General features: G+C 54.0%; 1 protein-coding gene and 1 long non-coding RNA gene across 2 annotated transcripts; one reads left to right on the forward strand and one right to left on the reverse strand.

The window, feature by feature from the left end:
• Window positions 1–3847: 3847 nt before the first annotated feature.
• On the reverse strand, window positions 3848–17117 carry LOC118671621. Its single transcript, XR_004972784.1, has 3 exons — window positions 16809–17117; window positions 10338–10912; window positions 3848–3901 (listed from the first exon to the last, which is right to left on the reverse strand). It is a non-coding gene; the product is annotated as an uncharacterized LOC118671621 (long non-coding RNA).
• Window positions 16674–27426, forward strand: LOC118671620 (cytochrome b561). The gene is made up of 7 exons (XM_036340073.1): window positions 16674–16812; window positions 19629–19632; window positions 23355–23566; window positions 24275–24373; window positions 24559–24662; window positions 25157–25314; window positions 25506–27426. The coding sequence occupies exons 1-7, from the start codon at window positions 16689–16691 to the stop codon at window positions 25696–25698; spliced, it is 894 nt and encodes a 297-aa protein (XP_036195966.1). The 5' UTR covers window positions 16674–16688; the 3' UTR covers window positions 25699–27426.
• Window positions 27427–27477: the final 51 nt, after the last annotated feature.

Below are 27477 nucleotides of genomic sequence, written 5' to 3' on the forward strand. Positions count from 1 at the left end.
TCCATATTGTAGCATAGATCGGTATCTCATTTGTTTTTATTGTCAAGAAATAGTCCATTGTATGGATATACCACATTTTAACCATTCATCAGTTGGTGGACATTTAGGTGGTTTCCACTTTTTAGCTGTTATGAGTATATGTGTACAAGTTTTTGCATGGACCTCTGTTTTTATTTCTCTTTGGTATATACCTAGGAATAGAATTGCTGGATCATACAACAAATGAAATTTAACCAGTCTTTATTTAGTTCAGAGTTTTATGATTGTCTGATGCAAACATCTCATCTTTTTAATCCAGATGTGGATGCCAACAGAGAGCTGCCACTCACACAACCACCTTCAGCCCACTCATCCATTACCAGTGGAAGCTGCCCAGGAACTCCAGAAATGTGCAGGCGGCAGGAGGAGGCTATGCGGAGACTAGCCTCACAGGTACAATAGGATTCCCAGTTTGTGGGCATGCTAGTTCCCTTTCAACATCTGGGGGCTAAGGTAGGGAAACCCTAGGGAAAGTGAACAGAAATATGTACAGGTATACCATGAGAACATGGAGAAAAGTGTATTTTTCTTTGCTGTTCCTAGAAAAAATATTTTATTATTACAGAACCAGAACTTTAGAGTTGGAAAGGAATGGGTAGGTAAGGAAATTGAGACTCAAAGAAGTTATATGATCAACTTCAGAATTGAACTGATACAAATGCCAGTTATTGTGTAAATTAAATTTTTATATCCTAATTCCAGATATTCAAAGGTGCCCTTTGGCTTACTTGCATATACAGAGGAATCATGGGAAGCCTTCAGTAACCTTTTCAGAAGAATTTACTTTACTAGGATTCAATTGCTTACAAGGATAGTAATAGGCAAAGCGAAGCAAGTAAATTTAGTAAACTTTTGATTTACTAGGGGTAAACACTGCACCACTTCCAGCCTAATTTAAAATGCAGTAGTGAGGAGCGTTTGTTATTTCAAATTATATCTTAAAATTTCACTGCTGTATTCTAAGAAATATTAAACAAAATAACTTGTTTTGCCCTTTCTCAGAGGCAAAAACTTAAAATATATTTATTAATTTTTATTTGATAAAGCTATCCATGTGATTTCAAGTATATTAAATTTAGCTAAATTAAAAAATCCTTTAAAAAGAGAGAATAAACTTTTGAAGAACATTTCAGGGCCCGTGAAATTTCTCAAAGTCATTCCTTGGTTACAGTTTTGAAATCCAACTTGAAAGACCATCAAATATATATAAATATATATATATGATTTAAAAATTATATACTTATTATAATTATTAAGAGATATCAATTAAATTTAAACTGGTTTTAAAATTTTGGCTGGGGTCACAGAAATTGGATTAGTGTTATCAGTCCCTTTTAATGCTTTGACATAAGCTATTTAAGTTTTGTTTAGGGAGTGAACATATAACCTTTAATTGTCCTTAGTTTAAGGAAAGCAGGGTTTTCTAGATTTAAGAGATTAGAAACACTTTCTGCCCCATCCGAATTTCTGTAGTGAAATTCCACCTTAAAGCTCCACCCCTGAAATTCCATCCTGCCTCCGTGAGAAGACATTCCTTTTGTGATTGGCTAAGACGGAGGGAGCGGCCTTTGCTGTTTCAAGATGGCGACCCCCAAGGGCACGGTAAGCCATGCGGCCAACATGGCGGCTGCCAAGTCAAGCAACTCAAAGGGGCAGCTGTCTACACTGTTCTTTGAGAGAGCAAACCAAAACCCCTAAAAGATAGATGGCCAACATTATATTCAGACAAGCAGAAATCCCATTAGCTGTTTATACCTTTTATAATTACTTTAAAGAATATCAATTAGGTTTAAACTGGTTTTTGTATTAAAAATTTCAGTTGAGATCACAAAATTAATCCTCTTTTTATCAGATCAATAAGCAACATATTTTGAATTCCTAATCATTTAAGAGAAAACACATTTTATTTTTTCAAAAACAAGTTATACATTAGATATTTAATTAATTTCTCCCGATTCAATTTGCACTGTAAACTTTCAGAGCTTACAAGTCAAATATTAGCAGTTCTTTGATTAACTACACTTTTATATTTTTAAGAATAAATTTTAAAATCTAATAATTAACTTTAAACCATGTTTTTTCTGCCTGGGGAAACTGAGAAGCAAACTTGTAGGTATTAAAAAATGACTACTGGCGGAAAGCTGATTTCAAAGAAGCCACCTTTTGGCCACTTGACCTTTTCTGGGAAGGTTGGCTAGCAAAAGGTGTAGCCATTGAAATGCAAATTAACATTCCTAAAGATGGCTGCTGGTGGGAATTGGGTTACCTGCATGCTAGGGGAAGGGCCTGTCTACCCCTTCCTCCATTAAAAAAGGGTGTAGCTTTAAACTTTTTAATGGCAAGAAAAGAGACCTTAAACTTTCAGAGCTTTAAATCTTAGGTAGCAAATTAAATACTTAGCATTTTTCAAATCAATACTTTTACATTTAAGGATACATTTCAAATAAAATAGAAGGCATTTTCAATTAATAGATTAACTTCTATCATCTAGACTTCATACTAGGCATACTCAGATCAACATTTCAGTATTATAAATCTCAATACTTTTAGATGATTTGAACTTAAAAGTTTTAAGTTTCCAGCCAATAAGCCTGGCATAGCTGCTAAATTTCAAAATGGTCACAATTTTCCTGCTGGGGAAGTCAAGAAGCAAACCCATAGCTATTCACATGTAAACTTGACTATCAACTTCCTGGTGGTACTTGCCTCAGGGCAGGAAATTTCAAAAGAGCTACTTTAAATAGCCTTGGGAAACCAGCCTGTATTTCTTTCTCAGGTTCATCTCCGCCATTTTTAAGGCCAAAACAGTCTCGGGTTTTTATTCTGTACACAGCAAAAGGTCAAGTTCAGCTCAAAACTATGCGCACTCGTTTTTAAACTGGCCTTTTCCCTTTACATGTGCACAGAAATCCTGGATGCATTTATGAATTTGTAAAAGCTTTAAGTAATTAGCTGGAAAAAAAGTATAAAGATGGTGAAGATGAGGTGAAAAGGTGGCTTTCTTGGGGAGTGATGTCCATATTGGACGACCACATGAGCTTCTTTCCTTCCTTTCCCCCACACCCTGCTTTGGGGGAAGTTTCAGCAAATGACTCAGATGGTGTATTTGTTACCAAAGTCATGATTAATAGAAAAACAGATTTTAAAATTTTTTTTCCCTTTTCGCTTCCCAAAGTAATAGCTAGCACCCAAGGTGACCTTGACTTTGCACTTCCCAACATGTTCTCAGGTAGTTTTTAAACAGAACATTAAGTAATCTCATTGCGGGAGAGTTTATAGCTCTGCACTCTCCTGCCACCTTTGAATCTCTCCGAACCAGAGAGAGATTCGGCAGCGGGGTTCCATTTCTTATTACAGATAGATTCCAAATACAAATTAAGATAAGAAAACACATTAAGATGACCATGGCACTATTTTTTCAGCCTGATCTAAAAGAGTAACTTTTTCAAGAAAAACAAAGGTTATGTTCTATAACACACAAAGAACTGTAAAAGATTACCTTCTAAAATTTTAATACTTTAAACATGCAAATCAAAAGCCTATAATAAAGTTTCTTAGTTTTTAAAAGCCAAATATACCTTTTTAAAGCCGAATCTACTTTTTTAAAGCCAAATCCTGCCCCGTTTGTTAGCCTGGTTAAAAAAACGTTCCCAGTGTACTTACAGACCCGGGCTTCTGTAGTTGATCCTGGGCATTGCGTGTGGTAGAATTCCCCTCACCTTTTTTCAGTGAGTTTTCCACACCTGTTCGGTGAAAACTTCCTTTTCTCGCTCCAGCGAGGCCTGCACTTCCAGATTACCCATCGGGCGCCAGATGTCGAGTAAGACTCCCTCCACGTTCTGCGTGGAGTAGGGTTTGGTATCTGAAAGAGGAGCCGCACAACAAATGAGAGAAAAAGACACAAGATAATTTTGCAATATTGGGGGACCAGGCGGGCAAGTCCCGAAGGACTTCCACCCATGCTCAGGCTGCTCCAATCTTTTATTGATCTGGAGTAGCCCTTAGGGTAAGGAGGTTTCAATGACACACAGATCAGCAAACAATTTCCAGGAATAGACAAAGTATCTGATTAGCTCATCAATAGATTTCTGGGAGTAGGCAGAGTATCTGATGAACAATAATCAACAAGGATCTACATAAGTATCTAAAGAATTAAGGGAACTAAGGTGGAGATGCTTCAACTATTATTACCTAAATTAACTGGGTGGTGCACAGTTCTGACCTTTGCTAGAACTTCAAAGGTTCCTAGCTTTTGGGGGGGTCTCTGTCTAAACTCAGCTAGTGAAGACAATGAATGGACTCCGGCAGTGGGTCTAGGGGTGTTGGTTTTATTATGCTTCCTAATCTATGGATACATCAGATATCATGTACGTACATATTCATATTATACATAATATATATTACATAATAAACAATTTTTTTTGAAAAATGAAGCCTGTTTCCATTACCCTAATAATTCCACTGTGTCCTCATCTCAGGATAATCAGCTCTCTATTCCGGCCACCTGCTGGTACTCCTTGCTTAGCCTGTTCCTTGCTCCTTCTGCTCCAGTCCTACAGCCACTGCCTGGCCTCACTACAGACCCTCATGGTTACTCTGGCCTCCCCTCCAGCCCAGGCTAACATACAGCTGTGAGAGTGGATGCTTGTCCAGAAATGTGACTCCAATCACAGCAACCATTCCCTTAAAACCCACCCCTGGCTGGCCGGCGTGGCTCAGTGGTTGAGTGTCAGACCTATGAACCAGGAGATCATGGTTCGATTCCCGGCCAGGGTACATGCCTGAGTTTCGGGCTCCATCCCCAGTAGGGGCCATGCAGGAGGCAGCTGATCAATGATTCACTCTCATTACTGATGTTTCTATCTCTCTCTCCCTCTCCCTTCCTCTCTGAAATCAATAAAAATATATTAAAACAAACAAACAACCCCCTCCTCCCCAGCTTATCGTCAACTGAGGGGCAGAAGCCACAGTCCTGAGTGTCAAGTCCAAAGCCCGTCCTGGTGTGGCTTCTGCCTCCTGCCTGTGCCCAGTTCTCACTGACCTCCGCAGTCCCTCTATCAGTCCCCTGGGGCTCTGGTCCCTGATAAAGGGCTGAGTAGTCAGCAATAAAGTGATGAAAACAAGAATCACTCGGTCTATCAAAGCAATCCTATATAATAAAAGAGAAACATGAAAATTAACCGTCCCTCTGCTACGTTCAGCCATGCCCACAAGCCATCAGCCCCTCACCCAGGCTGGCCAGGCACCCCAGCAGGGACCTCCACCCTGAAGGGGGTGTGGTCAGCCTGAAAACAGCCCTCAGCCCCTCACCCAGGCTGGCCACACCCCATGGGGTGAGGGTCCCCGCTGGGGGGCTTGGCCAGCCTGAAAATGGCCCTCAGCCCCTAACCCATGCTGGCCAGGCACCCCAGTAGGCCCCCCACCCTGATCTGGGACAAACCAGCCAGCTCTCACCTGTGCACCAGGCCTCTATCCTATATAATAAAAGGGTAATATGCAAATTGACCCTAACAGCAGAATGACTGGGAATGGCGAGTCCCTATGACACACACTGACCACCAGGGGGCAGACGCTCAATGCATGAGCTGCCCCCTGGTGGTCAGTGCACTCCCACAGGGGGAGCTCTGCTCAGCCACAAGCCAGGCTGACGGCTGCCAGCACAGCGGTGATGGCGGGAGCCTCTCCTGCCTCCTCAGCAGCGCTAAGGATGTCTGACTGCAGCTTAGGCCTGCTCCCCCCTGGCAAGTGGACATCCCCCAAGGGCTCCTGGGCTGCCAGAGGGATGTCTGAACTGCCAGCTTAGGCCCGATCCTCCGGGAAGTGGGCCTAAGCCAGCAGGTAGACATCCCCCCAAGGGGTCCCAGACTGCGAGAGGGCACAGGCCAGGCTGAGGGACCCCTCCCCCCCCCCCCAGTGCACAAATTTTTGTGCACCGGGCCTCTAGTCAGCAGATAGCAGTCCAGGTGCAGCTGTCCTTTCTTGGTTGCAATACCTTTTATTCCAACTAGTCTTTCTTTTCTAGTTAAAACATTACTTCTTTCATAGAAGGTGGTGAGAGAAAATAAACTATTTTTTAGACTGTCCTTACTTGGCATTGGTGTTCTGCAGAAGTTGGCCCCACTGGGGTGTCGAGTACACCCTGGTCTCTTGGGGCCCTTGGGTCTTTCCTGACTGGAATGCCCCACCCCCACCTGATGCCTGGTCATCACCCATCGACCTTTCTTCCCCCAAAGCCCACCCTTGGCATTTGGTGCAGGGTCTGTGAGTAGGATTGCAGCCGTCCACCTGTCTTCCCGCAGAGCTCCAGGATGGTAGAACCTGGGCACCTTCACACTCCCATTTCCAGAGCCCGGTGCAGCCCTGGTTGCCCAGGGACATGGCAGGTTTGCCGAGAGCCTGACTAGAACCAATGAATTCCAGCCTCCTTTGCAGCAGGTAAGGGTGGCGGTGGTGAGGGGCTGGGTGTGGGGTGCCCAGGCCTCCGCTGATCTCAGCTTCAGGCTGTGCTGCCTGGGCCTCGGCACTGCCCTCTCTCTCCTGCTGGGTCAGGGGGCAGGAGGGGGACCTGGCTGGGTGCCAGTGACCCCCTTCCTAATCCCACTGGGGCCCAGCTTGCAGCTTGGGGCTTGGGGGCTCTAACTGGCCCTGAAGTGCTGCCCAGTCCCAGTGTGTATCTTACTGTGGCTGTGTGTATGTTACACATTGTTCCCGGAGAGGAGCCAGGAAATGAATGGAACTGCCCACACTCAGGGAGCCCAGGGAACCTCACTCAGACAGGAAGACAGATGGAAGGAAGCAGCAAGGGAGAGTGTGAGAGAGAAGCTGAGAATGAGCGAGGCAAAACAAGGCCTGTGGTGACAGCACAGACAGAAACTTGGGGACCCACAGAGAGGGGAGAGGGGGAGGGACCGCTGCCACCAGCATGGGAGCTGGAGCTGGGGGTCTGCCAGCCCCACTGGGCTGGGGGAGAGGCACCCCTGTTGGCCTCTAAGAGTCTCCATCATGGGACCCAGAGCACGGAGGCAAATTCACCTTTGGGGTCCAACCCTCCCCTCTAGATGTCCAGGGCCCTGGCCAGACCCTGTGATTGCCTGGGCCCTTAGGAGCCCTCTGCCTGGTCTCCCCGCCCTCCCCCAGGGCCCCTCATTAAACGAACTCCCTGGAAGGCTTCGAACATGGGTCAGAGGAGGGCTCCTAGGAGGAAAATGGCACTTTGCCATCTCGTGACCTTGGAGGAACTTGCTTTGTTTCAGGAAACACCTCTTGAGGGGCCTTCAAGGCAGATGTTGGGCAGAAAGTCCCACGCTGAGGGGAAGGTGGCAGTGGACCTCTGTGGCCAGGCAGAGGCCACCTCCTGTCACCCCTCCCTTGACAGCGGGTGGGTGAGTTGACCAACAAGCAGAGGAGGAAGAACCCACTGAGAGGAGACCCTTCTATCTCAGCAGCCCCTCCCAGGGTCAACTGGTGCGAAGGCGCAGGACTTCTGGGGAGAAACCCTTGCCTGGAGGAACCTGGATGGGCAGGGCTCTGCAGAGGGTGCTCACCTGGCCACCTGGGTGCAATGGGGACTCCATGGAGGCCCAGGAACAGAGCACTGGGCCACTGAAGAGCTCAGAAGCCAGGCTCGCTGGCATGTTTGCTGCTGTGGCAGCTGCCCAGGCAAAAAGGTGCAGCCAGGTCCTGACTGCAGTGAAGTGAAGCAGCCAGGGCTGAGCCCTGGGTCAAATTAAGCCCTGGTGTGTGTGTGTGTGTGTGTGTGTGTGTGTGTGTGTGTGTGTGTGTGTGTGTTAGATGAAGAGAGGCCCATGGAAGGAGAGAAAACTCCACAAGACAGATGAGACCGCCTGTAGTCATGCTGTTTGGACCTGACCTTGCCCCTCGAGCTGTGAAGGGCAACTCCCGTCACAGTGGATGATGGGATGTGGGGATGGATAATGACGTATGAAAGCCCACAAGTAGTGGTCTTGGCTTCCAACAGCCTTAGCCCTGGAACCTAAGAGCCAACCCCAGGGAACACTTTTGGGCCCTGGGTCTTCGGGGTGAGACCTTGAACTGATGGGGGGGGGGGGGGTTATAATCTGATAGATAGAACACCTGAATTAAACTGAGGGATAATCATCTTACTTTGAAATTCTGAAATACATATACGTATAGGACACTAAGGGTCAACCCAAATTCAGCACCAGCTGAGGGGCGTGGTTCTCCCCGGCACCAGATTACCTCCTGGGCCAGTGGTTCTCAACCTTGGCTGCACATTAGAATCACCTAGGAATCTTTTTAAAAATCCTGATTTCTGGGCCTCATCCTCCAGAAATTCTGTTTCTTTGTTATGGGGTGAGGCCACAACATTAGTAACAAAGAAACAGAATTTCCGGAGGAAGAGGCCCAGAAATCAGGATTTTAAAAAGATTCCCAGGTGATTCTAATGTGCAGCCAAGGCTGAGAACCACTGGCCTAGGCTCTTCCACCAGCTGGGAGTGTGGCTTCGTGGGTGAGGGAGCTTCTGAGTTAAGGTCAAGGTGCCTTCACATCTAATCTGCTCTCAACAAAGACCAGCTGACCTGAGAGCACGCTTGAGACAGGAGGTGAAGGCCAAGGCCAGGAGCAAGTAGATAGGATGGAAATAGGGGAGGAGCAGGGCGAGTGGAACCTCTGACTCAGGACCGTGTGCTGCTGACCTGCTGCGGCCTCGGAGGTCACCCAGGCTTAGTGCACGCATTGGAGGCAGGGCCTCACATGACTACCCCTTCTTTCTGCTCTTCTGAGTTTGGCTGAGGTCCTGCTCTGGGACAGGGCTGCCGCAGGGCTACAGCGGAAGCACACGGCTGTGCCTTCGTCCGTCCCCACGGGGCAGCCTCGGGGCTGTGGCTTGTTCACCCTGCACATTTGGCTTGAGTGGCTACCACTTCCTCGCTGCACCCCTGGCACAAGGGGCTTGGCTGAGGGCCAGGGGGCATGGAGCCAGAGTTAGAGTAGTTTGAGGACCCAAGGTGAGAACCCAGAGCTGTCACAGGCTTTGAACAAAGTACGGAAGTCCCTGCCGTGCAGTTTGGGGCTGGTTTGTGGAGGTGATTAGATGCCTGTCAATATCAGCAGCTCCGCCCTGTACCTCTCCAGGCCTCTGCGGTCACCCCAGGCTGCACACTCTTGCTCCCTGAGTGTTTCTTGCTCTCCACATGCTGCTCGCACTCACACAAGTCTTCCATGTCTGTTGATTCATTGACTGACTCAGGGAGAACAGCAGGGAGGTGGGGATTGAGAATAGACTGGGGCATAAACCTCCTGAAGACTTCCTTCCTGGAGGGGAGAGCTGGCCCAGGGGGCGTGATGTTGGGGCGGGTGCCTCCTGCTCAGCCCACACCACCAGCCGCAGGGCAAACCTTCTGGGCTGGAGCAGCCTGGCTGTGTCCTACCGACTGCGAACCAGGGCCCAGACTCTCCAGTGTGTGATGGACATGGTCATGGTGAGACACAACTCCAATGCTGGGGGCGTCCCTGCTCACGTCTCTGACCTCTGACCTCTCTAATGGCCTGTTTACATGCCTGCTTCCCTCTGTGCTGATTCTTGTGCTGAGGAAAGAGAAGTGTTAGAAGGCAGGGCCCTGCACGTTCCTGCCACAGGGCCTTTGCCCTTCCTTCCTCTTCCCCGGGCGGGAACTGCCTTCCTCTAGATCTTCACCTGGCTGCATCCCGAGTCCTCTCCCCATAGAGAGTCTCCCTCAGCAATAATCTTCCCTCCCGTGATGCTCCAGCCGTTCCTCCTGCTCTATTTTCTTCATGCACTTGTTGCTACATGCAGTTAGGTTCCTGTGTACATTTGCGTGTATATATGCTGTTAGTTTACTTTTTCATGTTCTGTCTTCCCCACTTCACATAAGTTACATGAAAGCAGGGGCCTCGTCTGTCCTTCTGATTACTGTCTCTGCAGGGCCTAGAACAGTGCCTGACACAAGTAAGTGCCCAACAAACCCTTATGAAAGAAGGAAAGGAATTGAGGAAGGGAGGGAGGGAGGAAGAGAAGGGAAAGAGGCAGGGAGGAAGGGAGGGAGGGAGGGAAGAAGGAGGAGAGGGAAAAGAAAATAACTTCCTCCTGACCCTCCCCTCTCCCCCCCCACCCCCCACCCAGGGCTGCACAGAAACACTGGGAATTGGGAAAGGCCGCCCCTTTCATTGCCTCTCACCTTGGGTGCCCAGTGCTGTTGTGCCACCTGCTGCACCCAGCTGGTCCCCACCACGGCTGCTCATCCATCTCACAACCCATTCCCTCGGTATCTGCAGAGGTGAAAAGCCGGCCTGACCTGATTCTCGTTGCTTCTCCAACCATCCTGCAGTGTGATTCTGGCTCATGGGCAGGTGGTCACTCAGCCTCCAGGTCACCTTGGGACACACAGCCTTTGTGTCCCTCAGCCTCATCCCCTCGAATTCTGGTGGTCTCACATGACTCCTTGTCTTCAGCGGTGGCTCGGGAAGCGCTGTGGCCAACCCCCTGCCCCACTGGCTGCCGCATGGCGGCTGCTCTGCTGGGGGCTCCTGCTGCTCCTGCCGGGGCTGCTGCCTTTCTGGCCACCTCTGCTCCCCCTGAAGCTGGAGCATAGGTTTCCCCCGAGTGAACTGTTGTTCCATTGTAAGCTCATCACAGTAGCCATGTGCTTTCCCGTGCAGCCTGGCTTTCTTTGCAAGGAAGTTGAGGCAAGTTCCTCAGGAACTCTGTCTACTGGTCAGGGTATGTGTCTTTCCATTATTTGCTGTGCCAAGGCCAGGCCACCTTCCTGAGCTGGGGCAGCTTTGGTTCAGGCATGTTGATTTAGGCAGCGGCCCCAGCAACTGAGTACAGTGCCTCTTCCACCTCCTTCCAGCACAGCAAGGTCTTGCTCTGAGAGAGAGAGAGAGAGAGCACTCATTGGTTGATTCTTGCATGTGCCCTGAACTGGGGATCGAACCCGCACCTTGGTGCATCAGGACTATGTGTTAACCAACTGAGCTACCCGGCCAGGGTGCTCTTGCTCCCTTAGCTGTGTCTTTGGCCAGGAACACTCCTGCCCACTGTCCCTTTGCCAGCTTAACCCCTGCTCGCCCTGTAGCTCTATGTTCGATGCCACATGCCCCAGAAGCCTCCCCTAACCCTCACATCTGGGTTAAGCACCCTTTTCATGTGCTGACTCTTAAGGCTGTGCCTGTCACATTCATTGTTATAGCCCCAATGTTGCCCAGCACTTGCCACATGGAAGGGACTCGATAAAACTGCTGTAAAGAGTGAATGAATTCTGTGTCCAGCGTTTGCATCTCACAGGGCCTTGGGCCTTGGGACTGGGGACCCCGTCTCCCATGCCTTCTGGATTCTCTGCAGCCCAAGCACGTGCCCAGTAGAAGTGAACTGGGTGTGTGTCTGCTGGGACGGGGAAGCTGTGCTGGGAGGGGCCACAGTGGCTAGGAGGCCCCTCTCCTGTCCTCCCCAAACAGGAAAAAGGGTAGGATTGCCAGACAAAATACAGAACACACACTTAGATTTAAATTTCAGATAAACAACAAATACATTTTTAATATATGCCATGTAATATGTGGGACATACTTATGCCAAAAAAAAAATTAAATTTAAATGGGTCTCCTGGATTTTTCCTTCTTTCTAAATCTGGGGGCCTTAGCAGGGCAGGCGGGATCAGCAGGTGCTGGGGATCTCAGGTCCTGTTTACATGGGACGTTCTGTTCATGGTCTTGCTTTTTCCTGCTTCTTAAATGCTTTTGGCCAAGAACAGCGTGAGCCCCAGGCATGGTTCCCAGCACTGTCACCAGGGCACGTAATGCAGGGTATCTCCTGCATCTCCACCCCGACCCCAGCCACTGGGTGGGCAGGGAAGGCCTTCCTGGGGAGGGCACGTTCCGAGTTGAGATCTGAAGGAATGAGCCAAATGATGGTGGGGTGGTGGCGGTGGGAATGAACTTGGTGAGTCTGAAAGCATGAGGCTAGAGCAGTGCTGCGAGTGTGCAAGGGGCGGAGTTTGCATGGAAAACGCCCTGGACCACATCCGAGGTCCCCAAGAAGGGGCCCGAGGCTGCTGTCCTCGCCCTTGCCACCCCAGCTGGAGGGGGGCCTCCAGGACAGAAGTCTCAGCAGCAGCGAGGGGGCAGGAAGGGAGAGTTCACCATCCGGGGCTGGGGGTTCTGCTAACAGGGGGCAAGGCCACGACGGATGCTGGTGCTTGACTGCAGTTTGGTGGGATCACCTGCTCTTTGAAATGACTGGGTGGAGCCATGCGCCCTTAGAACGAAGACCCCATGTGGCTGGTCCCCAGGGAGGCAGCCTGCCTCACTCAGAGAGCACTGCTGGCAGAGTGCGTTCTCCCCTCTGAGGGTGCTGCCTGGCTGTGGGGGGGGGAGGGGGAGATGGTCCTGAGGGGGGAGGGGGAGGACCTAAAGGGCCCCATCCCGCCTCCTGGCTTTGGAAGGGGCTGGCAGCACTCCCAGGGAGTTCCCAGCCAGCCTCTGCTCCTCTGCCCACCCCAGAAATGGCTCAGTTCCACATTCAACTCACAAGGCATTGTTGCCGGCTGCTGGCCTGTTGGCACCCTAAGGAAGCTGTTTCTTAACTTAAAATGCCCATGAACTCCCTCCAACTGGAAAGCCACCCCAACGAAGTTTATATTCACGGAGGGGCTGAGCTCGGCCCCTCCTCGGGGGCAACGGTGCTTGTGCAGGGGGCATCCGTGGGCGATGTGCCAAGTGTGTTCTCTCGGCAAGGCCCGTTTTGGCCAGGGCCCTCCGGGAGCCTTTGGCCACCGCCCGTGGGAAGCCCACAGTGCTGGGGGCAGGTGGGGGAGGGGTGTCCCTTTGCTGAGGCTCATTTATGTGTCCGGGGGAGGAAACCTTATTTCTCTTCCACCCTCAGGCGCTTGGTGAGTCTTGCTGAGGAGTTAGATAGGGTCGGGTAGTTTAGGGTCAGGGCCACGGGGAGGGAAGATGGTAGATGAAGAGGAGCTAAGCCAGATGGTCAGGATGTGAGCGAGATGGGCAGAATGTGCCGCAGAGCTGCCCTTCCCCCTGAACCCAGGAGTGGGAACTGAAAGCGGGGAGATGAGGGGAAAAGGAGATTGGCTGGTGCTTTTTTGAAAGAGCCGACCCGCCCCGGGCCTGTTTGCAAGGGAGACCACTGGAGGGTGAACTGTCCCCAAGTGCGAAGGCTCCCAAGGGCAGATCCTCCATCCCAGATGGTTCAGCAACAGGCCTGAAGGCCCCCGGGCACCCTGGTCGGCTCCAGCTCGGACTGTCCTCTCTGCCCGGGAGCCCTGGCTGACCCTGACTGTTGCAGGAAAGGAAGTCAACTTCCCCCTAGGGCCCAACCTCTGTTCCCCACCAGAAGCAGTAACCCCTGAAGCCTGAGGCTAGAAAAGGTTTGCAAAAAATTACAGAAAACCTGAAAACACCGGGTCTCCTTAAGCCCTGGAATAGCCCATGAACTCTCCCATCTGGGGAGTACGAAAACCCAACGGGGAGTGGAGACTGGGACAGGATGTCTGCCTAATAGGTGAGGCGGTGGTACCCTCACACCCCGTAGTTCCCAATCCATGCCCTTTGCTGTCTCAAATCCCTGGTGGCTCTGAATGGTTTACGGTATTGGACCTCAAGGATGCTTTTTCCTGAATTCCCCTTGACCCAGACTCACAATATCTCTTTGCATTTGAGGATCTCTCTGACCAGTCCACCCAGCTAACGTGGACTGTTCTGTCCCAGGGGTGTAGGGAGATCCCCCATTGGTTTGGTCAGGCACGAACATGGGATTTAAATCAGTTTACTTGCCCATAGACTAAGGTTCTACAGTCTGTAGCTGATACCTCCTCTGTGCCCCAGCTGCAGAAACCTCACAGGAAGGCACACAAGCCTTAACTTCTTGGCTGAGAGAGGGTATAAGGCCTCAAGGACCAACGCCCAGCTCTGCAAGAGCTCCATAAAATATGTAGTGCTAGCCTCTGGTTGAGCATCGACCTATAAACTGGGAGGTCACGGTTTGATTCCCGGTCAGGGCACATGCCCAGGTCGTGGGCTCGATTCCCAGTGTGGGGCATGCAGGAGGCAGCCGATCAAGGATTCTCTCTCATCATTGATGTTTCTATCTCTCTCTCGATCTCCCTTCCTCTCTGAAATGAATAAAAATATATTAAAACGATATTTAGGGCCAAACCTGACCAAACATACTGGGATCTTAGGGGAGGACCAGATCAGACCCACCTCTTCCTTTCCACTCCCTTGAACGCTCACACAAGAGGATTTCTGGGGATAACAGGATTCTGTAGGCTTTGGATCCCAGGATATGGAGAAATAGCCAGACTTTTGTATCAACTAATGAAAGAGACTCAAAAGAATGAAGGCCAATTTATTGAATGAAAGCCTGAGTCCAGGCTAGCATTTAAGCAGCTCAAGGAGGTGCTCCTCCAAGCCCCAGCCTTGAGTCTCCCCACAGGGCAAGAATTCCCTGTGGGGAGAACCCAAAGGGGAGGGCCAGCCTTCGGAGTAACCCAGGCCCGAGGGCCCGCTCAGCAGCCAGTGGGATATCAGAGTAAAGAACTGGACTTTGTGGCCAAGGGCTGTGACTGCTGTGGTGCTGCTGGTTCCAGAGGCCACCAAGTCAACCTCAGGAAAAGCCCTGAGGGTACTGACTGCCCATAACATCACGGCTTCACTATCCTCCAAAGGAAGCTTATGGCTTTCGGAGAGCTGTCTTCTCAAATATCAGGCACTGCTATTAGAGGGACCTATGGTCCAAATAAAGACCTGCCCCTCTTTAAACCCATCTACTTTCCTCCGGAAAGAAAAAATAACAGAGCATGACTGTGAACAGGGAGTACTCAAAACCTATGCGTCCAGAGACCCTGTAGAAACATGGGGTGCGCAAGGCTGGGTGTGGTGTGGTCACCCTCACCACAGCTCTGGGGCGTGCTCCCCGACTCCCTCCCCAACCCCCCCCCCCCCCCCCCCGCCCCCGCACTAGCGCTCAGATAGCCAAGCTGATCACCCTCACAAGAGCATTAGAGCTTAGTAAGGGCAAGAGAGTAAATACGCTTTCTTAGTCCTCCACACCCATGGGGCCATCTGGAAGGAAAGACATTTCTTGACAGCGAATGGATCCTCAATTCAATATCACAAAGAGATTGACTGGCTCCTGTCCTCAGTGTATCTCCCCTCAGAGGTACATTGCAAGGGTCGCCAAAGAGGCTTGGATGAGGTCACGGAAGGAAATAGGCTAGCAGCCGCTAGCTGATCCAGTCACCAGGGCAGCAGCCAGAGCAGGACTCCAGGTCCTCATAGCGAACGCAGTCATGAATAATCGTTTAGCCTTGATTACCTCTTGACAGAACAAGGAGGAGTCTGCACGGTTATAAACAAAACCTGCGGCACTTGTATCAGTAACTCCTGCCTCGTGGAGACAAACAAGGAAAATCTACAAACAGGCAGAATGGCTGCAGAAGTACAACCAACGGGGCCAGGACACCGGGCGTCACCCTCTTCCTGGCTGCCTAGCGTAATTTGGCTCCTACCCTTTCTGGGCTCCCTGGTTTCTGTAGTTCTCCCAATTGTTGGACCCTAAATTTTTAGCTGTTTAGTCGTTGTGCTTTCTTGCCTAGGATCCTTCAAATTACAGGTGGGTATGGAAATGGAGTCCCTTGTGGATAACCCGATTTTCCGAAGCCTAGAGTCTATGGAACCCGGACTGCTGGGCTCCTTACAACAGCTGTCCACTCAATTCCCTAACAGCAGTTAGGGTTTCTCCGTCAGAGGGGGGACATGAGGCATTAGATGGGATCAGGCAGTTTAGGGTAACGGCCGCAGGGAGGGAAGATGAGATAAACGGGAGATGGAGATGAGCCAGAGGGCCAGGATTTGAGCGAGATGGGCAGAATGTACTGTAGAGCTGCCCTGCCCGGTAAACCCAAGAGTGGGAACTGAAAGCCGGGAGATGAAGGCAAAAATAGATTGGCCGGTGCTTTTCCGAAAGAGCCAAGAGAAGGCAGGTGCAGGAATTTAAACCTCTAGACTAGTGAGCTTTCCCGACAGCCCTTTTCGGGACCCCTCTTGCAGGCCTAGGGCTTTGTTACTTTCACTGTAATAATTGGCTTCCCTTTGCTTATCCCTTCCTTGTCCGTGAATTCATCAACTTCTGGAGACAACCTACCCAGCAGCTCACACGCGGGTCTCCCTGCCAGGCATTCAACAGGAAAGGGCCTTTTGTTCTAAGCTTGTAGGAAATCTGGGCGGGACTTGTGATCTACCCACAACATTTCCTGGGAAAAGAACCTGGTCCGGGCTGCAGTAGGAGCTGGCCTCTAACCTTGGCCTGGCCGCCCCGGCCCTCCCCCCACATCCCCCGGCCTTCATGAGAGGCTGGGAAGGACCGATTTGTATCTTAGGTCAGCTGACCCGGGGGGTTGGGTAGTCCTGTCTGACTCAGGCAAAGCGGGCTGGGGTGGGGAGGTCCTGCTTTCCAGCAGAGAAACAGCTCCTTCGTGGCTGCAACGTGGGCCAAGGCCCGGGCTACGTCTGACACCTAGTGGCCACCTGAGACCAGGGCGGGGCGGGGGCCAAGCAGAAGGTGGAGGGAGGAAAGGGAGGAAATCTGGCCGCGCTCCTTCCCCGGCACCTGGCCCGTCCCCGCCCCGCCCATGCCTCCCGCTTGGCCCGCAGCCTCCGAGGAGCCTGGGCCGAGGAGGCCCCTCCACACCCACGGGGTCGCAGGTCGCCATGCGCCCCCGAACGTGGGAGACCCCGGATTAGAAGGTTACCTGCGCAGGGTCTGGAAGGCCGGTGGTGGGGGCCGCCTGCGCGCCCCCCAGCATCCTGCGCCCCTGCCACGCGGGACTCCAGGTTGGGGCTCGGATGTGACAGGACCCTGTCCCGAGATCCAGGGACCACTGGGGGCACTTCCGGACCCCGCGACGCCCCCCCAACCCCGCGCTTGACCTTCGTTGCGTCGGCCGCGGCGCCGCCAACTCGCCGCCGCCCGGTCGCCATGGCGACGCCGCGGCACCGAGGGCGGCGCGACTCGCGGAACCGGCAGAGCGGCCCGGGCGCGGCGCGGGGAGCTGGCGGGCAGGTGGGCGGCGCGGCGCGGCGGGGACCAGCTCGGGGCCCGGCACCCGGCCAGGTAGGCGGCCCGGGTCTGGGGGAGCGGCGCCCGGCGAGGGGGGGGGGGCTCAGGTGTGTGCGTGTGTGTGGCGGAGGGCGCAGAGGGGGTGGGGACGGGGCCAGGTGCGCCCGACCGCGCCCGAGCAGGCCCGGCTCCCGGCGCGGCGAGTGTTTGTGGGCCTCCCCTGCGGCCGCACCTGCCTCGCGCCCCCCCTGCTTCCCGGGCTCGGGGACCACCGAGCGAGGCCCGAGGGTAAAGAGCGTGCCCTGCCCCTTCCCGGCGGCCAGCCTTCGGCCCCCGGGCTTCCTCTGTGCGAGTCTCTGCGGAAGGTGGAATGGAAGGGCCTATGGCTGAGATTGGGCCCGTTCCCTGGCCGGGGTAGAAGCAGGGAGAAGACAGAAGTGGATCAACCACCTTTTGCCACGACTGGTCTTCTGAAACCTGAGACCGAGACGGCCAAATTGTGCCTCCCGCCGCCTCGCTTCTCTCCTTCTTGCCCCTGTGGCAGGGCTGGCCTGTCTAGATCCCCTCCTCCAAACTAACATCCTCAGCTTTTTGGTGTGAAAGTGGGAGTTAATCATTTGGGAAATCCTGACTCCTTGGGTTGGCTTGGCTGGGCCGCGAATTGTGGGTACAGGAGGTGCAGAACTGAGCGAAGTAGGCCTTTGACACCTGCCGGCTGGCAAGGCACCACCCCTCTCTGCCGGCCCTTCCCCCAGGGCACCGCCAGAGATCCACGTGGGCCCTGCGGTCCTGGCAGGTCATCGGAGGCTGGCACCCCAGCCACACCCCTCCCCCCCAGTGGTTGCCCCTCTCCTCTCATTCATTCCACCTTGGTGGTCTGGGAGAATTTTCTAAGATTCATTAAATGAAGCTCGATTCTGTCCCTGTATTTTCAGAGCAAAAAAAAAAAAAAGCTTTGCCACCTTCTTGTCGGTACCTTGGTTTCTCCTGTGAAATTGGATTGAGGCAGAAAATACAAGCAACGGGTAAATGTCACTATGAGCCCCGTACAGAGAGGAAGGGCTGTGACCACCTCACCCCCGTGTAGGAGGAGCCTCCTGAACCCAGAGTGCAACCACCTCCTTGTCCCACTGCTTCCCTTGGCGGGCAGAGCTTGGGGTGGTTCGGCAGCAGTGGAAGGCGTTGGTGAAAGAATCACCCCAGATCCGGGGGCAGGGGGCGGGGGGGCTCTGCTCAGTGGATGGCTGATGATGGACAGAGGGGAGTGTGGCTTTATTAGAGGGGGTCTTGCTGTCTGCGCCACCGGGCTCTCTGGAGCCCCAAACCACGGGTGTCAACAGCGTTTGAAATGTGGCTCTTCCTACTAAGACCCGATTTACTAGTAGCTTTTGTTCGATTGCCGTTGCCTGAATGCCTACTCCGTGGCAGGCAGTGTGCGAGGCTCGGGTACAGACCGATTCCACCTCATCTTTGCTTCAGGCCAGTAAAGTGGACCTCGGTGTCCTCCTCCTTATGGCCAAGGAAGCGGGCTCAGAGGGGAGACCTGGGCTGCCTGGGAGCACACAGTCATGAACTGGCGCTGGCTTTGAAGCCACACGTCTGACCAGGCTGCACTGTGACTCCCACGGGCCTAAGGCTTATGCCTTTGCAGACCCCTTCCTCCATAAAAACGATAGTAAGTAAATATGATGTTTTATGACTGTGTTGGTTTAAAGACAAATATAATCCAGACTGGATTAAAAATTAAAACATTTTCTTCAACCCTAAAATTTTATTTTTCCTCCTGATTTTAACAGAAATCAAGACTTTTTTGGGGGGGAGCGTCCCTACAAGTAATGGAGCCCTGGCACTGAGTCCCTGTACCTAATGGAGAACTGGACCCAGTGTCTGACTTTCAGCTCAGCTTTCTTCCTGGGGGCTCCTGGGAGGTGGGCTGGTAAGAAAGTGCCCTGCCTCGCAGCTCAGCCCTCGTTTTGCCTCTCCTTCATCATATTCTAGGACAGTGGTCGCCAACCTTTCGGACCTCACGCACCACCGGCTGGCGACCACTGTTCTAGGACACTCTAGGGCCAGCATGTCAAACTCAAGGCCGGCAGGCCGCAGGCCTCGTTTAAATTGAGCTTTACCCCCCACCCCACCCCCGCCCATCAAGAAAAGATCCAGCCCCACCCCCAGCACGGTCTACCTAACCCAGTTAAAGCCCTGCTGTTGATAAGAAGGGCAGCGGCCAGGCCAAAGGACGTGCGCAGTGTCTGGTCCCCACAATGAGATTAGGCCTGGCGACCTTTTAATGAAACAGTGGCCTGGGGGGGGGAGAGTGGTGCTCAGCACGTTCGAGCCCTGCGGGCGGCTCCTGTCCCGGCTGATTTCATTAAGTGGAGCCTGGCTCAGGTGGACATGGAGGGAGGCGCGGCTGTGCAGGAGCTGCGAGGGTCTGGCGCCACGTCCTGTGCTCTGACAGAGGAAGAGCGGTGGCCATTCGAGGGGCTGCATGGGCCCCTCCGGCTCCAAGACTGGTCTGGGCAGAGGAAGCCTTTGGGATGGAGAGCTTCTGCTTCCAGGCCTTCGAAGCTGCCGCCCACATTTTGCTCTGGGAACAAGGGAGGCCCACGACTGCCAGAGTTCTGGGGGGCCAACCCAGCTGGGAAAGAAGGACGAAGTGTCCTTGATCTCCCCATTGGGAAAGGAAGGAGCATGACCCCAAGGCATGTGCTTACCAGGGAGAGCGTCTCAAATGATTTCACAGTTTCAAATGCAAATGTGCTTGTGGGTAGGTGGGATTCCATCCAGCCTGGAAATGTCTCCTCTGAACCCCCGACATCATTGGAAGCAGCCCCTCTTTGCACAAAGATCGGTTGTCAGTTTTGTTGAATGACATAAGCAAGGGGGAAGTGCCGTTGCCGATGGCATCCTCCAGCTCATCGTCTACAAAACACAGAACCACTCACTGCTCTGTCTTTTCTGTAAATCTGGATTTTCACGCTTAGGTCACCTGTAGGCGGCAGGCACAGGCCTGCCAGAGGTAGGCTGGTCTTGCTTGGTGTGAGTTTTCTGTCGCCCCTCATCCCTGGACTGAGAATCACCCTCAGAATGGAAGGGGACGGGGAAACAGATTGGGCCTCCATAATTCCAAAGGCCATTCTTTGTCTCTGGCTGGATGCCTACTTACCAGGGGTCCATGTGGACCAGGAGGGCTGCCTCTGGAGCATTTGACACGAAGATCTGGACACCAGCCTTCTGCCATCCCTGCTCTCTTAACCTTCTGTTCCCACCCTGCTGGCTTTTCAGCCTACAGGGGGCGCCAGTGGTCATGGGATGTGGGTTTGAATGGCCTTGGGAGCATGGTTCCCCCTGGGTGAGGAGGACGGGGAGAGACTGCCCTGGAGCCCTGCTTCAAAGCACCTTCCTTGGCCAGCACCCATTCAGATCCGGGATTGGCTTCAGTATTTGGAAAGCGTGACAGCTGTACCCTAGTGACTGGGCATCAGAATGGGCAAAGTCACAACACCCACAGACAGCCAATCCTTGGCGATCCAGAGGGGGCGCCGCTGAGCGTTTTCAGGAGGGAGGTGCTTTTCTGCGGGGGGGGGGGGGGGGGGGCTTGGAGCCCGAGTTTAACTCGTGGCTTGAATTCTTACTGACCTTTTACTTTAAAACAGGGGTGGGCAAACTTTTTGACTCGAGGGCCACAGTGGGTTCTTAAACTGGACCCGGAACAAAAGCATGGATGGAGTGTTTGTGTGAACTAATATAAATTCAAAGTAAACATCATTACATAAAAGGGTACGGTCTTTATTTGGGCCGGATCCGGGCCGTAGTTTGCCCATGGCTGCTTTAAAATCTGCATCTGCTCTGCAAGTCACCTACTCGCCCCTTGCAGGCAGGGCCTCTCCTGTGTGGTTCCAGCCTCCAGCAGTGCGTCCGGCTTGTAGGAGGTGCTCAGCAAACAACTGAGTTGAGCAGCTACTTGCTGCTGATAATTTGGGGCACGTCCTTTATCCTCTTTGAGCCCCAATTTCACCCGTCAAATGGGGATAATACTATTATCATGGTGTTATTGCAAAGACTACATGGGAGGACGTGGGGGGTGCTGAGGACAGAGGAGGGGTTCCCTGGTGATGAAGTCCCCCGTCCTTCCCTCCACTCTGCCTGTCTCCTTAGGAAACTGGTTGGTCGGGAAAAACGCTGGCTCTGGCTGGCCTCACAGAGCGGCTCCGAGTCCCCGTGGCCGTCCTCGGCCGCCTGAGTGCCCACGCTGCTCTGACCGTCCTCGGCCGCCTGAGTGCCCATGCTGCTCTGACCGTCCTTGGCTGCTGGAGTGTCCACTCTGCTCTTGCTGTTCGTCCCCCTTGGATGAGGGAGGCGTGGCCCAGGGGGCAGAGCAGGTTCCTGCTGTCCTTTCTAATTCAGAGCTAATCAGATTCTGGCCGCCCGGGCTCGCTGGGGTGAATCTAATAAAGGACAGGACAGCATTTCTCTTCGGCACATTTTCCTTGTTGGAGTCAGGCAAGGACTAGACCCCAAGGACACAGAAGAGTGAGGCGCACTCCCTGCCTTCAAGGAGCTCACAGGGTTGCTAGCAGAGAGGCCGCGGGAGCACAGGAAGCAGGACACCAACAAGGGTGAGCAAGCGCCAGGCCAGCCTTGGGGACACGGAGGAGGGGGATGAAGTGATGAGCACGCGCCCATTTCAGGTTGTGGGGGGGTGGCAGGAGGGGAAGAGGGGGCAGTCGCAGGGAGCAGGGGTCCCGGCGCCCGGGAGTGTGAAGTGGAGGAATAACACAGGTTGTGTCATCAGACCCAGGAACAGTGACAGCCCCCCCTGAGCGGACTCGGGCTGCAGGTGGAACCCGATGAGGATCATGTGCATTTCAGTGAGGATCAGTTGGCATTTCACTGGCGGGGAGTGAGCGGCTGTTCGTGTGGCGGGTCAGACAGACTGAAGAGGGTAGAGAGGTGGGGCAGAAGCTCGGTGCCCTGGCTTGGGGGTGGTGACAGTGAAGGTGGCCAGGAGGGATGTGATGGGGAGAGGCCTGGGGAGGACCCCCGGATTGGGTGGGCTGTCTGCGCTGGGACGAGGAGGAGACAGACGGCCGCTCTGGGCACCTGGGAGGTCGGGAGAGGAGTGCGGCTTCGGATGGGCTATGTGTCAGGATGTCCAGGTAGAGATGTTAGTGGACAGTGAGACGGGTTTGACTTGGGGGAGAGGACAGAACCGGCACCAGCCATAGGAGTCACCAGTGTAGAGGCAACAGGTAAGGACAGAGGCGAGAGGTTCCCTGTGTGCCGGGGTTTCTGACACAGGTGTTCCCACCACCATGGCCGTGTTTCTGGGAGATGACTTGCCAGAATGTACCTAAGACCTAAAAAGCACCTGGCCCTCCCCTCGGGACTCCATTCCCCCAGTTAGGAGTTAACCAGGCAGGTGTGCAAAGAAGAACCCTGAGGGCTGGCTGATGTTTAACAAGTGAACACGTGCCAGGTTCACTATTAAGTTAACAAAGCAGACTAGCCCTGGCGGCGGGGTTCGGGGAGGGGGGGGGAGGGGGGCGGGGGGGCAGTCAGTTGGAGCGTCCTGTCCTGTATACCCACAGGTGGGGGGTTCGATTGCCGGTCAGGGCACATCCCAGGTTGCGGCTTCAGTCTCCTTTCTGGTGGCCGTGTGTGGGAGGCAGCCTATCGATGTTTCTCTCTCACTTCGATCTCTCTCTCTCTCTCTCTCTCTCTCTCTCTCTCTCTCTCTCTCCCTCCCTCTCCCTCTCCCTCTCCCTCTCCCTCTCCCTCTCCCTCTCCCTCTCCCTCCCCCCTTCCCTCCTTTCCTCTCTCAAAACAATAAAAGCATGTCCTTAGGTGAGGATTAAAGAAAGAAAAGCAGGTTAGAAATTGGTGTGGTCCTGTTTCTGTAAAAGAATGCATATACATTTCTAGAAGAAAAGGATGTAAATCAAAATGCTGAGTTTCTGTAGGTTTTCTTTTTGCTTATTTGTATTTTACTGTAGGCAGTGTGTGTTATTAACAGCTCCCTCCTGTTAGGACAGCCGGCACTCCCACTGAGCTGCTCTCAGAAAGTGGGGGGTGGGTGTGGAAGGGGCTGGGAGAGGCTGGTGAGCACATTAGCACAGAGTGTGGGGTGTGGGGCGGCAGAGTGGGGGACGGCAGGGGGGCGCCTTGGGGATCCTGGGCCGTGTCATTTGGAGGTTGTGGGGGTCCCCTGAGCTCTGCTGTCTTTCTCCTGCAGCTGCCGCCTCAGCATGGAGAGCCGTGCCAGCCCCCGCCCTGGAGGGCTGTCCTACTGTGTGGCTTTCTCCCAGCTGCTGGGCCTCACCGTGGTGGCAGTGACCGGCGCCTGGCTGGGTCTGTACCGGGGAGGCATTGCCTGGGAGAGCGCCCTGCAGTTTAACGTGCACCCGCTCTGCATGGTCATAGGCCTGGTCTTCCTGCAGGGAGACGGTGAGTCCTGCGGGCTCCCCGGAGCCGCTCCCACAGAGGTGCTTTGCGACCCCATCACCCCTGAGGTCTCTCGCTGTTAGATCTAAGATTCTAGAAAAGACAGGTAGAGAGGGGCCTGGAGACCCTGGGAGTCCAGACAGGAGCCCTGCCAGTGGTGGTGTCTCCTCCTTTCCAACGTGTCCGGCTCTTCCACCTCCGGCTTCAATAAGGAGCCCCCAACGGTGTGTGCGCTTCACAGGGAGGAGCCCAGGGGCGGGGCTGGGCGCTGAGCTGCCTTCTGTGGCCCCGTTTGAAGTTGGGGGAATAGTGAGTGTGTGTAGGGCGGGTGAGGAATGCTGGACAGTCCTCTCTCTGGGTAGGAGCGAGGTCCCAGCCCTTCTTGCTGAAAGTAGTGGATATCTGATCAGGCTTCAATATTGGACTGTTTGAGGACCCTCACAGCCATAAGGGGAGCTCAGAAGCTTGGGGCATCTCCGTGTGACTGCATGATGAACCTCACACTCAACCTGGGATACACAGGGCGCCCGACAAGAAGGTGTCGGACCAGCTGGGCCCCATGGAGCCAGTTTTCTCCTCCATTTCCTGCGGCTGGGGTACCTGGATCAGCCCTTGACTCAGATCAACTCTCAGCCATGGGTGTCTCCTTGCTGCTCTGGCAGGAAGGCCTGGTGCTCGTGAGGGTGCTGACTCCCTTTCTCACTCCCATAGCCCTGCTGGTTTACCGCGTCTTCAGGAACGAGGCCAAACGCACAACCAAAATCCTGCACGGGCTGCTGCACGGCTTTGCCTTCATCATCGCCCTGGTGGGTGAGTTCCCGGGCACAGCCCTGCCTCCCGGCCTTCCAGGCGTCCCAGGCGGGGCGGGGACATTGGGTGCTGGGATGGGAGCCCAGAAGTCCCGGAAGTCCCGGCTAGTCAGGTTTCTCCTGGGTCACCTGGCCCTCTCCCTTCCCGCATTGGCCCATCCTCACATGACCCCTGTCTCCGTCCAGGCCTGGTGGCAGTGTTCGCCTACCACCGGAAGAAGGGCTATGCTGACCTGTACAGCTTGCACAGCTGGTGTGGCATCCTTGCCTTTGTTCTCTATGTTGTGCAGGTGAGTCCTTTCCGCCCCACAGCTGGGGGGGGGGGGGGGGGGCGCCAGGGGGCAGGGCGAGCTCGGGGTGGGGCGGGCAGAGGAGTGGGGAGGAAGGAGGAAGGGGCTAAAATAGTGGGTGTGCCTCAGTGGGCCCCATTGTCCAGGGTGTGTGCCCACAGGTGAAAGTCCTGTAGTACAGCTGGATCCTGCTTTCAGATTCTGAGATGGGTATAAGCCAGGATTTTAGGGGTGAGGGGCCTTGGATCCCAGTGCCCTTCCAGCTGACACCCATGTAGTTTGGCCAAGGCCCAGCCCTCCGAGGGTGCAGGAATGACGAAGGACACAGGCCTGAGGCCAGGACCTTACCCCGAGTGCTCGCTGCTCCCCGCCCACCGCTCTGACGGTGGAGGAAACCAGTGGATGGGTGAGGGGTGAGGGGTTCCCGTCCGGCTTGGCGTCCTCGGTTGGTGAGCCGATGGGCAGCGTGGTCCCCTCCTCGCCGTCCCTTCCAGTGGCTGGTGGGCTTCAGCTTCTTCCTGTTCCCTGGAGCTTCGTTTTCCCTGCGGAGCCGCTATCGCCCACTGCACATCTTCTTTGGCGCCTCCATCTTCCTGCTGTCTGTGGGCACAGCCCTGCTGGGCCTGAAGGAGGCGCTGCTGTTTAAACTCGGGTGAGTGCCTGACCCCTGGACCTCTGCCTTCTGAGCCAGCTCTCTGTGTGAGCCACCCAGTGGCTTTCTCTCCGGGTGGGGGAGGGAGGGGCTGGGCTTGGACCGAGGCATCTTTCTGGCTCAGGCGTGAATGGCATGTGGCCTAATGGTGACCCCGGGGGTGGCTTCTCCCTTCCACCCTGACCCTGCAGGACCAAGTACAGCACGTTTGAGCCTGAGGGTGTCCTGGCCAACGTGCTGGGGCTGCTGCTGGCTGGCTTTGCTCTGGTCGTGCTCTACATCTTGACTCGCACCGAATGGAAGCGGCCCCCCCAGGCCGAAGAGCAAGCCCTCTCCATGGACTTCAAGACACTGACGGAGGGCGACAGCCCCAGCTCCCAGTGACAGGCTGCTCAGGCCCTGCGGGGGTGGCGGGGCCTGAGTGTGGGGCCTCCTCGGTCCCGTTATCACAGGTGTCTCTCCCACAGCCTCGGGGGCTGCCTTCAGGATTCCTGGCTCCCGGGATGCTGGGCAGAGCGGGTGGGGACCGGAGTGGGTGGGGACCGTGGGGCAGCCTGCCTCTTTGAGCAATGGTTTCCGGGCTGTAGGGCGTGGCCACCTCTGCTTCCCCTCCTCACTGATGCTTTAGTGCCCTGTTAGTCCTGCGCAGCCCCTGCCCCTGTGCCCCCATCACCCCCTCAAATAGAGAAGCTTTGAGTAGGTGTTTGGGTGATCGCAGAAGCTCAGACCCCTGAAGGAGCCGGAGAGCGGCTCCCCCAGTAGAGGCAGTGGGTGAGAGCCGAGCCCTCGGGCTGTGGGGGCACTGGGCCTCAGCGGCAGGCCCGGCAGAGCCAAGACTTGCTTTGTGCAACTGAATTCAAGCCAGGAGTCTCGTTAGCCTGCGGGGACATGTGGTCCGAATGAGCCTGGTGTTTGGCAGTGGAGCAAGTGATATTATCTGTAAACTATGTGGGTGTTCAGAGTGCGGCTCCCCTGGAGAGGGGCGCGACTGGCCCCTGGGAAGCTCTGGAGACAGCTCTCGCCCAGCTGTGCTCTCCAGCCTTCCCTTCTTTAGCTCTTTGGCCTCAGGATGGCTTTGCTGGGAGAGGGGCTGGGGCTGAAGAGGAGGGAGAGGGCCCCTGCGCAGGCTGCTGTGGGTGGTGGCTTACCTTGCAGCTGCGGCTCCCATTGTCCATGCTCACCAGCCAGGCAGGCACTGCTTTGACCAGAGGCTGAGGGCACCACCCTTTTATCAATGAAAAGCTGCTCCTCCGGCCCCCTTTCCCTTTCAGTGGGGCGGCGGGGCTGCCCGCTTCTGTCCCGGAGGACAGCCTCATCTGCCCTCACCTTCCAGGGCCCATCTCTGCAGGAAGTGGGGACTGAGTCGGAATCACAGTAACCCCCCAACCCCACACATGTGCTGTGCTGTTAGCTGAGTCACTGTTTGGCTTCAGTCTAGAAATAACGTGATTAGAGCATCGATCTTGTGCTTGGACTTGGCGAGTGTTCTCTCCTTGTTTTGTTGATTTTCTGGGCTGTGAGGAGCATGACACAGTTTGAGACAGACACGGTTTACTTACATGAAGAAGTTAACATTTCCAAATCTAGAGTGTGTTTTCTTAACCGTTGCCTTTTCACAGCTACATGCTGCCTTGGAGAAAGGGGTAGTCTCCTCTACTGCTCCGATTTCTGATACTCAGTGCCTCCAGCGAGGCCGCTTCTCAGCGGGTGGCTGTGGTCCAGGGCCCTCCCCGGCGTGGGCTCCACCCAGCCCCTCCTGCCTCCCCTGCAGCTCGCCTGGATGAGGGTGTTGGCTCGTTTAGACTGTGCACTCAGTGGGGGCCCAGCCTCATCAATTCTTTCATCACCTGGCACTCGCTTGTGTAGTCAATGTTTACATGTGAGAAAACTCCACCTTAGACAAACTACCCAAGGAAACTGTATCTCCCCTGCCGAATGCCTCAGAGAAACGGTAAACCAGTCTGTTTGCCAAAGTGTATGTTGGATGACGACGGAGCAAAAAGCCCCGAAAGCTGACCCGCGTAGTTTATTGTATTTGCCTGTGGCCAGTCTTTTGTGAAATATAACGTCGTGTCGATGCAACAGGAGATTTAATAAATGTCTACAGCAGATGTCTCGCCTGCTATCGTCATTTATTGTGGCAATAAGGAGCCAGTGCTTTTG

The sequence above is a fragment of the Myotis myotis genome, unplaced genomic scaffold (assembly GCF_014108235.1).
Source record: "Myotis myotis isolate mMyoMyo1 unplaced genomic scaffold, mMyoMyo1.p scaffold_m19_p_17, whole genome shotgun sequence".
Taxonomy (NCBI): Eukaryota; Metazoa; Chordata; class Mammalia; order Chiroptera; family Vespertilionidae; genus Myotis; species Myotis myotis.

What these genes read in the sequence shown, in the direction of transcription:
- LOC118671620 (XM_036340073.1), top strand. Translation starts at nt 16,689, where the DNA reads ATGCCTCCCGCTTGGCCCGCAGCCTCCGAGGAGCCTGGGCCGAGGAGG. An exon ending in GGTCTTCCTGCAGGGAGACG is followed by an intron (nt 23,567 to 24,274) that starts GTGAGTCCTGCG and finishes TCACTCCCATAG; the next exon opens with CCCTGCTGGTTTACCGCGTC. An exon ending in GCGCTGCTGTTTAAACTCGG is followed by an intron (nt 25,315 to 25,505) that starts GTGAGTGCCTGA and finishes CTGACCCTGCAG; the next exon opens with GACCAAGTACAGCACGTTTG.